The sequence below is a fragment of the Acomys russatus genome, chromosome 18, assembly GCF_903995435.1.
Source record: "Acomys russatus chromosome 18, mAcoRus1.1, whole genome shotgun sequence".
Lineage (NCBI taxonomy): Eukaryota > Metazoa > Chordata > Mammalia > Rodentia > Muridae > Acomys > Acomys russatus.
This window is the reverse complement of record NC_067154.1, coordinates 1,232,484-1,243,596: the sequence shown is the minus strand read 5'-3', so window position 1 is coordinate 1,243,596 and position 11,113 is coordinate 1,232,484. Positions and strand designations below refer to the sequence as shown.

General features: G+C 42.8%; 1 protein-coding gene across 1 annotated transcript; it reads left to right on the top strand.

Moving 5' to 3' along the window:
- Window positions 1–213: 213 nt before the first annotated feature.
- LOC127202359 (glucosamine-6-phosphate isomerase 1-like) lies at window positions 214–961 on the top strand. Its single transcript, XM_051161037.1, has one exon. It carries the CDS (start codon window positions 266–268, stop codon window positions 887–889), a length of 624 nt encoding a protein of 207 aa, XP_051016994.1. The 5' UTR covers window positions 214–265; the 3' UTR covers window positions 890–961.
- Window positions 962–11,113: the final 10,152 nt, after the last annotated feature.

Here is an 11,113-nt window from a genome sequence, read left to right as displayed (position 1 = left end):
CTGGAACACTATTCACAGGCCAGCGAGTGGGCAGCCAAGTACATTAGGAACCACATTATCCAGTTTAACCCAGGGCCTGACAAGTGCTTCACCCTGGGGCTCCCCCACCGCCCTGTGTCTTGCATATAGTCGATGCTACTAGAACACCTCATCAGTAATCAAGTCTGGCCCTCTCTCAGGGAGCACCCCACTTGGCTGCTACCAGAAGCTGATCGAATACTATAAGAATGGGGACCTGTCCTTTAAATACGTGAAAACCTTCAACATGGACAAGTACGTGGGCCTTCCTCGAGAACATCCAGAGAGCTACCATTCCTTCATGCGGAACAATTTCTTCAAGCACATTGACATCCACCCTGAAAACACCCACATTCTGGATGGGAATGCGGCTGACCTGCAGGCTGAGTGCGATGCCTTTGAGGAGAAGATCCAGGCTGCAGGCAAGATTGAACTCTTTGTTGGAGGCATTGGCCCCCATGGACACATTGCCTTCAATGAGCCGGGCTCCACTCTGGTGTCCAGGACCTGGGTGAAGACTCTGGCCATGGACACCATCCTGGCCAACGCTAGGTTCTTTGATGGAGATCTCGCCAAGGTGCCTGCCATGGCCCTAACCGTGGGTGTAGGCACTGTCATGGATGCTAAAGAGGTGATGATCCTCATCACAGGTGCTCACAAGGCTTTCGCTCTGTACAAAGCCATGGAGGAGGGCGTGAACCATATGTGGACTGTGTCGGCCTTCCAGCAGCATCCCCGAACCGTGTTTGTATGTGACAAGGATGCCACCCTGGAGCTCAAAGTGAGGACAGTCAAGTATTTCAAAGGTTTAATGCTCGTTCACAACAAGTTGGTGGACGCCCTGTACAGTATCAAGGAGAAGGAAATTTAGAAAAGCCAGTCTGCTAAGAAGCCATACAGTGACTAGCCTGTGCTGGGCGTGGCACTGAGTACCTCAGAGGGACAGGCCGGTCTTTCTGGAAACTGTAGGAGAGTAGAATTACTTTTCAGTCCACTGTGGTTGCTGCAGATCCTGGGCTGGGCACATCTGTCTGGGGACTTTAGCTATGGGGAGCACTGTAACTTTGCCCCTCCTTCTTCAGTGCTGGGGGTTGAACATGGGGCCTTGTACATGCCAGGCAAGTGCTCGACTAACTGAGCTATGTTCCCAACCTTCTGCCCCTTTTTCATGATTTTTTTTTGGTAACTATCAAGAGAAGATCTCCGTCATTGCCTGTCATTATACCCAAGTGAGGACTCTCGCTTTCCTTTCTGCCCCCACGTACATGGGCAGCACACTCCCGTCAGGAAGTCCTACCTGGAAGTGCACTCTCGGGTGGCCTGTGCACTTCGGACATAGCCTTTTTGGAGTCTTGAGAGGCCCTCTTGTGCAGGGCTGCCCGTGAGAATCTTTGTGAAAGAACGCACATCCGGAACCTGAATAAAGCACAAGGAAGCAGCCCTACCTGCTTGAACCAAGCAGGGGAGAAGCCTGTCCCTTTCCCGCTGAATGGATACTCTTGCACTGCTGTCAACAGCTAGCCATCCTGTAAGCAGGCTTTCTGGGTAGGATTTGGCATGGTGGCTAAGGTAGCTTTCCAAAGGCCAACTGTGTCTTGTTTTCTCTCAAGATTCCAACAAGAGAAAAGTGGAAGCCCTTTTCCCATCAAAGCAGTTTTTCTCACTGCATTCTTTGTTGCTTTGTTTTTTTTTTTTTCTGGGACAGGGTTTCTTTGTAGACCAGGCTGGCCTCGAACTCACAGAGATCTGCCTGCCTCTGCCTCCCAAGTGCTGGGATTAAAAGCATGAGCCACCACTGCCTGGCCTTTCACCACATTCTTACACACTCCCTAGTGAGGAGGTCCACTCAGACAAGGCCATGGTTTCAGTGTTTTTTACCTAAGGTGGAGACCTGGCATCTGCACACACATGCTGTGCTCTCCTACTTCCTCAGAGTGCCAAGACTATACACACGCCCGTACCATCTCCTTGCTTAAGCCACCCTATCATTCCCATCTCTGATGTTCTCAGAGCACCAGAAATACAAATCTTCAGCCACTGTCCTTCAAGCCCCCTTCCCAGGCTCCTTTGCTCAGCCTGTCTTTATATTCTCACTCTATGGAGTAGTTGCTGCCTCCTGTCTGAAGCTACAGGTGCCTATTTCCAGGAGAAGTTTTTCAGATCATGGCCCAGGCCCCTCTAGAAGTACTGTCTGGTACCAGCATTTTGTTTGTAGTTTTTATATGTGATTGTGGTGTCATTCTGTGTTAAGCTAATGCATCAATTGACTTGTTTATGATGTGATATTTTCTATTAAATCTAGTATTTTCAAATAAAAAAAAAGAAATTGAGATGCAATGGGAGAGGAGGACATTAGGATGGGATGGGGTAGGAGATGAGGGGATGGGTTGGGTAGGAGGGGGTAGGATGAAATGGAATAGGCTGAAAACTGCTGCGAGCATTAGCCTGGGATTGTGATGGGTCTTGGTTTGTGGGAAACTAATTTTATAGCCGCCTGTGAGTGTGGCATATGCAGTACATTGGTCTTGAATTTTTTGTCAGTTCTGTCCTTAAATACCTCGTTTTTTCATCTTATAAAATGACAATTCTTATGTCAGTAGGTGCTAATAGGAGGTAGAAGTGTATCTTGTTAACTCAATATTTTTGCACATTGTTTTTGCACCCTACAACCTTGATGAACGTCTTGTTTAATTACATTAGCTTCTCTGTAGATTTGACCATGTTTCCCTGTAGTTAGCCACTGAAATAGCTCTTTTTCATACTTTCTGGAAAGTTGTCTTTGTCGATGTCCCTACCCCACTAGACTAGAAGGGGTGTTCCCAGTTAAGCAGAAGTGTTGAGAAGGGCCGTGTTCTCTTGTTCCTGAGATTTGGGCTAGTGTGCTCAGCATTTCTTAAGTATGGCAGGGCCATAGTCTACTCGTTTATGCTCTTTATCGGTTATAGAAGTCTCCTTCTGCTTTTAATTTGTGGGAGTTTTATCAGAAATGAGTTGGATTGTACCAAAGGTTTTTTGTAATTTATTGTGCAGATAATATGATATTTGTTTGGTAACAAAGAAAATTACATTGATTTTTTTTTTATTAAGTCAATGGTAAATTCTTAAGATAAGCCCCATTTGAAGATAAACCCCATTTCAATATATTTTCTCCTTTATAAATATTGTTGGATTTTACTTGCTAAAATTATTTATAGAATCTTTGTATCTATCAGTGAAAATTATGGTGGAATATGGTTTTTAGATTTTACAGTGTCTCATTCAGTTTAAACAGTATTCTCTTCAATTTCCTGAGTTTATCATAAAATAAGATTTATTTTTATCCTTTAATGTTTTTCTCCTACTTTATCTTTCTTGTATGAATAGTTATGCCTGGATGTGTATCTGTGTACCATGTTCATTCCTGGTGCCTGAGAGGGACAAAAAGTGGTGTCAGAACTCCTTCCTGGAGCTGGAGTTCCATTGGGTTCCGTACCCAGCTCCTACTGGGAATGGAACCCAGATCCTCTATATGAGAAAACAGTGCTCAGAACCACTAAATCATCTCTCCAGCCAGCCATTTCTTTTCCTTAAACATGTAGCAAATCTGATCAGTGTTGCCTTCTAAAGTTAGATGAATTTGTGGGATTACTTTAATTAAAATTTAATTCTGTGATTTAAAAAAAAAATACAGCTATTCATGTTATATATTTCTGTTTGACTGAGCTTTGGTATTTGGTAGTTTGCGAGTTCTGAAGAATTCTCCATGTATCCAATTATGTGCTTAACATGATGCATTGGCATCAACTGCCTTTACTATTCCTATTCCTATGTCTTACATCAACTTGTGGCCTCTGACTTCGTGTTTGTAATATGTGTTTTCTTTCTTGTTTTCCTAATCACTATCTGGTAATTAGCCATCTACCTTTCAGATCATTGAATTCTGTTGTCAAGACCGGATTCTCTTTCAACTTATTGTGAGGCGTGTTATGGCTCACAATACTTTGGCCAATGTTTGGCCTTCGCTTGGTGGGATGCTCTGGAAATGTTAGGTGGGCGATGTCTCTGACAGTGCTGTGCAAGCCTTCCGTACGTACCCTTAGTGACTTGTTATTCCACTTGTTCTAGCAATTATGGAAAGGTTACAGAATTTTAAAGTTTACCGGATTGTTCTTGAGGTTTCATCATATCCAACTCACATGCACAAAAGCTCTGTTTATTAGGCACATGCTTTAAATTGTCAAATATGATGAATGAAACCGTTTATCATTTATCATTACAAAATCACCTTTTTATCGCTGATAATATTTCTCACTGTGAAATCAACTGCAGTTTGTGTTAATACAGCCACAGCTGCTCTCTTTTGGTGGCGTTAACATGTTCCTCACCAGTCTGAAACTATCAGTGGATTTATGTTAAGTGTCATTTCCTGCAGCCAGCATGTGGCTAAAAATTGTGTTTGTAGATCCAACCTGATGCTCTCCACCATTTATATTTGAAATGATTACTTGGTGGATAGAAGTAAGTATATGGTCATATTACCACTCTGCTTTGCTGTCTTGGCCACGGATTCAGGGTGACACCACACGCCTCTAGCTTGTCACACTACGCCACCCGAACCTGCCCCGTGGGACCCTTATAGTAATGTGTGTGTCCAGATCTCTCCTCCTTGTTCTGTGCTGTTGTGGCTGTACATCTTAGTTTGAATATACAATTAGTCACACATTTCATTCTTATTATTTCTGTTTAAATACCCAATTATCAATTAAAAGAATTATCTAGAAAAAATCTTTTTAAAATCCTACTTGCCCTTGTAGCTAATATTCTTCATGCCTTTCAATATTTTCAATAGATCAGGGTTTTTTTTTTTTCTTATGCTTGAGGGATTTTAAGGTTTTTGACATTTGTAATATTGCTGATTACAACTTTAACGTTTCTTGGAAAGTTAAGTTAAATGATGATAAATCCAGATTCTGAAGGTTAAAAATATTCTTCACATTTGTTTGTTTGTTTGTTTGTTTGTTAATACAGCTTTGCTGGATGTATAATTCTAATTCTTGGTCCTGCCTCCACCTTCCTCCCTGCTTTGCCCCAGGTAAGCGTCTGCTGGCTGCTTTTCATTTTTTTCTTAGTTGGTTGCCGCCTTTTAATTATTGTATGCTTTGTTGTAATTTTTTCATGTTCCCTAGACTTGAGGTTCATCGAGCAATTTAGTATGTTTACAGTTGTTATCAAATTTCAGATTTCAATCTTTATTTTGAAACAAGATTTTGCCATGCAGTCTAGCCTGGTCTTGTATGTGAACTTCCTGCCACAGCCTCCCAGGTGCCTCTCTGTCTACAAATATTTCAGACAGTATGTTCTCACCTAGTCAGTCTGTGTGTGTGTGTGTGTGTGTGTGTGTGTGTGTGTGTGTGCGCGCGCGCGCGCGCGCATGCGTGTGTATGGGTGTACATGTGTGCTTGTGTGCGCGGGCATGTATGTGTATGTGTGTGTGTGTGTGCATGTGCATGTGCTTGTGTGCACGCAAGTGTGTGTGTGTGTGTGTGTGTGTGTGTGTGTGTGTACACTGGCGCACATGCCGCACATTCTCTCTCTCCCTCTCTTTCTCCTTTCCTTTTCTGGGGGCTCAAATGATGTGTGCATTAAGCGACTTGAAGTTGCTATCACTTGTTGAGTTCTATTCAGTTCTATAGAAATTCCTTTTTCCTATGTCTTTCATTTTACATAGTCCACTGTTAGAATTTTGAGAACATTGTGCATTCTTATGCTATATCTAAATTGGTGGTAATCCCTTCCAGTGTCACACACACACACACACACACACACACACAGGCAGACACACACACACAGTGGTTTTAATCTCTGGAAATCTAATTTGCTTCTTTTCCTGCACTTTTTGTTGTGTCTCTGGTTTTGGAAATGTGAGATACAGTTTTACCTGATTTGTGCTTTTTTTTTTTTTTTTTTCTGCTTATTTTAATGTCGCTGTAGTCGTGAGTCAGGCTGCATTTACATCTGAAGTTTGTGTCTGCTCTTCCTCGTGGTTTGTGTTTTGTATTCTCTTATCTCTTTGAATGGCCAGCGACTTCTTCCTGGATACCAGACTGTGTGCTTTGTGTACACCTCCTGGGTGTTGTGTCTTTTTTATTTCTATAAATATTATTGAGCTTTGTTTGAAGATGAATGTAAGTGACTTCAAAATAGGTTGATCCTTTTTAGTGTTGCTTTCAAAAATACCTTAGGTGAGACTGCAGCAGGGCCTCGTCTAGAGCTGCTGACCCCCACGACTGAGGCGTGACCTTCCCTGCACGCAGTGCTCTGCGGCCTTTGAAGGGTTAGGGCTGTCTGCTAGGAACAGCAACTATTCCTGGACAGCGGCGGCTCTGTCTCCATCCCCAGACACATTTCTGATGTCCACACACCAGTCAGTGCACAGTCCCATTCTAGAGAGTAGTAACTAATCAAACATATTTATAAATCACCAGACATTTGTCACAGGTTCCCTAATATAGTTCTTTGAGTATGCTTAGAGCCACTCTCGGGTGTGGTTCCTGAACAAGACAGCCTCGTGACAAGCTGTCACAAGTTTCTGGGATAAAAACAGTCACACAGGAATTCTGAACCTTAACTGCTGTTCTGCACTAAAAATACAGAGCTAATGATTACAAATACCAAAGAGGTAAAATGCATCATGTTGGCTTCATGTATGTTTCCTTTTTCAGAGAAATATTATAACTCAAAGTCAAACCAAGCAGTAACCCTCTGGGGACGGACAGCAGCATACACTCAGCTGACCAGCAATGCAAAGACGATTCCCAGATGTACCAGACCGTCATGCAGAATAGTTGTTTTATTGGCATTGCTGGACTTTAAACCTTATTCCAGGCCAGGCCTCTGGCCAGGAAAGAAGTTGTATTTTGCATAAAAGAGATACAGAGAACTCATGATGGTCCATTCATGACATTTCCACAGGATGTTGGCACAAGCCAAGTGCATGAGTGTGTATTTACACTGCATTGAAAATAAACTTGATAACTTTTTCTACTTTTATAATCCTGGAGTGTAAAGTGTGTGTGTTTGAATGTGTGTGAATACATGTGAGAGTATGTGAGATCAAAATAATAAATTTTAACAAAGAATTCTCTTTACTTGATTTTTATTTGAATATAAGCCATACATTGGATTATAATATACATGTTGGATAATGATCTAAAAATTAAGACTCAGTTATTAATGAATTCTCATATAATGTGTCAAATGTAATCTATAATGAGAGAAATTCCTTTTATTATCCAGGCTTCAATAAAATGTTCTTGGTAATTTATTTATTATTATTAATATGTTTAAGAGACACAAGGGAGAGAGAAATGAAGGAAGTGGGTGTGCCACTGTACATACATAAAGGTCAGAGGAAAACTTTGTGTAGTTGGTTCTCTCCTTCCAACTTTACATGGTGGGATGATATGGATGAGAATGGTCCCATAGGCTCATGGCTTGAAAGCTTCATCCTCAATTGGTGGAACTGTTCGGAAAGGATTAGGGGGCGTGGTCTTGTTGGAGGAAGGGTGTCACCTGAGATGAGATTTGAGGTTTCAAAAGACTTCTGCTATTCTCGGTGTGCTCTCTCTGCCTCCTACTTGCAGATCAAGATGTGAGCTCTCAGCTGTTTTGCTGCCAGAGCCTTTGCTCTGCCATTATGGGCTCTAGCCACCCAATTAAATGCTTTGTTTTATTAGTCACCTTGGTCGTGGTGTTTTATCACAACAGTAGAGAAGTTAACTAAGACACATGGGTTCCAGTGATGGAACTCAGGCCACCAGGCTCATGGAGCAAGCACCCTTACCCATGGAGCCATCTCATCACCCCACATATTATTTTTTAATTTTCTTATAAGCTGAAATTCTTATGCTTGAATATGTATATAATGTTATCATAATTATATATGTATATATAATGTTATCATAATTATATATTTAATGTTATTATAATTATATACATGTGGTCTGTTGAAGCTAGCTCCTTAGGACACAAGCCAAAAATGAAATTCATGTTAGTCATGTCAAGGCAGTGACCCACTTGAAACACATTTAGAACCACATAAAATATAGAGTAAAGTCAAACCCTGAAATCTCTTTGGGGGATTCTAGATATGGAACAGACAGGATTAGACTGTTCTACAGGCACATTTGTTCATGTACTTCAGCCAGTAGCATTGCAAGTATAAATCTATCATGGTGAGAATAAGCACTTTTCATCTACAATAAGAAAAACATGCTGAGATGAGAACAGTAAAACTGAGCCTGCTTGTGTGGGGAATATGTCAAGAAACAGGAAGGGACTCTTTAGGCACATTACACAAGATGTGAAGCAAATCAGCAGCAGTGGTCTGGCTTCTAATTGTGTCCCCACTTAACCAAAGGGTCACCGTAGCCCTCATCCACCTTTGAATGGCACTTCAGATGCTGGCATGGTGCATGCTCTCGTCATTATTACCACACACATCAGACCCACCCGGCCAAGCTCCATCATGAAAGACACCAGAGTTTCTTCTCTTGCCAATATGCCCTTCCTTGACCATCGCTCTAATTCAGTTAACTCTCGGTTCCTCAGCCAAACTGAAGATCAAAAACCTCTCCTGGGGAGAATCGCAGAAGCCGTCTCTCACACCGTGCTGGTTCTTCTTGTTCTGTAACAGACCACCTCAACATGTCTGTCCTTCCAAAGTGGGATGCAGGGAAGAAAGCCCCAAGAGCATGGGAATCCATGGTATGCCTTTAACTATAGAAGAAAAGTAAAACAAGAGACCGACTGAGTACAGACTGGTCGTTCTGGTGAAGTCAGACAAAATGAGAGGGTTTGTTCCTAAAGCCAAGATGTGCGATTTTTATGTCTCTGGTATTAGCGTTATGTGTCTACCCATTTGTGTTCTAGTGAGATGGGGCCTAGTCAAGCTTTGTCATTTCGGTTCAATGAGTTGTGGAACTCATCCTCAGAGAGTATCACAAATGTACACTTAGGAAATTTCTAGTCTGGGTGCAGTGGCTCACACCTATAATCCCAGCACTCAGGGAGGCAGAGGCAGGCAGATCTCTGAATTCAATACCATTCTAGCCTACAAAATGAGTCCAGGACAGTCAAGGCTACACAAAGAAACCCTGTCTGGAAAAAAAAAGAAGGAAAAAAAAAGAAAAATTAATTTATTTTGGATTCCATTGCCTTTTCCCTTTGGATCTCCCAAGGAGGGAAGAGAGGAGAATGTTGTCTGCTGGTTTCTTGTATTTTGGGTTGTGAGCCTTTAATGGCTGAGCCGTCTCTCCAGCCCATGATTTCTTAAGGAACTCATCTCTAAGAGAAGAAATCATCTACCCAACAGTCTAATCATTTCACTTGAGGAGAGCCTCTTCAAAGGTCTTGATTAAAGCAGCCAGGCTTGCATAGGACCCGCTCCTGAGTGACCCATGCGTCAACGTAAATTAAATGCATCACTGAAGGAGAGTGAGCTTCGGAAAATTACTGATGTTGTCATACTTGCCTCATCATGCGGGCATCCCAGTCTAACAATGCCCTAAGCAGGCACCGTGCATCTGATTTTAAAGCAGAATCCAACTGAGCGTGTGTGCATCTACTCAGAATGCTGTGCTTGGCTCTTACTGTCCAGAGGGGATGACGTTGACCTTTATTTTTATATGTATGCCTCTTTCTCTCTCTGTCTCTCTCTGTCTGAATCTCCATCTCTCTCTCTCTCTCTCTCTCTCTCTCTCTCTCTCTCTCTCTCTCTCTCTCTCTCTCTCACACACACACACACACACACACACACACACACACACACACACACACACCCCACATGTCTGTAGTTGCAGAGGCCAAAGACATGTCGTATGTCTTGGAGCCATAGTTACAGATAGTTGTGAACTACATAACAAGGGTCCGAGAACCTAACTTAGGTCCTCTGGAACAGAAGCAGGTGCTCTTATCCACTCACCAGTTCTTCAGCTCTTGGGGTTTTAATTACATTTGTGTGTGTGTGTCTCTGTGTGTGTGTGTGTGTGTGTGTGTGTGTGTGTGTGTGTGTGAGAGAGAGAGAGAGAGAGAGAGAGAGAGAGAGAGATCATGCACAGCCACAGCGTACTTGTGCAGACCAGATGACAACTGGTGGAAATAGGTTCTCTCAATCCATCATGTGAGTCCCAGGGATCAAACTCAGGGTGTCGCTTGATGGCAGGTGGCTTTACCCACTGAGCCATCTCACTGGCCCTTAAGGTGTTTGTTTGTTTGTTTTTAGATTTGTATCTGTTTATTGTTTTGTTTTCTTTTGTTTTAAATCGGTATTTTGTGCGTTTTGGTTTAAGTTTGGGGGTTGAGATAAGGTCTCAAAATATAGCTAAGACTTTCCTAGAATTCACTGGGTAGCCCAGGCTGGCGTCTAACTCGCAGAAATCCTCCTGCTTCAGCCATAGGGGCAGTGGAATCACAGGTAGAACCCAGCCATGACTCCCAGATTGTTCTCACTATTTGATCCCCGGCACTGCATTTTATGCCATGCACCTGTTACTCAGTGCAAATGTACTTGAGGAATGAGCCGTGTAGCTGAGAGATTGCATTATGTTCTCACCTCTTCTGTCTTAAGTGTCTGCTGCTAGATTACAAATTCTTCCTGTGGTATTAAGTAAATGTAGCAGGAAATTATACACAAACAGATTCAGTACAGTTGGAGAAGCTATCTTTGTCTGGATGGAAACCAATTAATCCGAAGAATAAGGGCCACAAGGACGTTCCAGAGGCAGGGGTACCCAGATGCCATCCCCAGGACACCACAGTTCCCCAGTAGGATGAACCCCGGGGAGATTCTCCAGCTCAGCCAGGGTTGTATCAGGAAAAAGTGGAGAGATGGGAGCGAAGGGAAAAATGGAGGGAGAAAGAGTTTGTCATCTGTAGAGCACAGGAACACTTGCTTCAGGAAGAGCTGTGCTGCTAGCCTCCCAGACTAGGAAAAGCCCCTAGTAGTACGCAGCAGAAAACACACAAAGCTGTCACTTCAGCCCTGTGCATATGTCTGGGCTAGGAGCCAGAGGCAGTGGCGAGGTGGAGCCTACAGAATGCTTTGCAGCATCCCAGA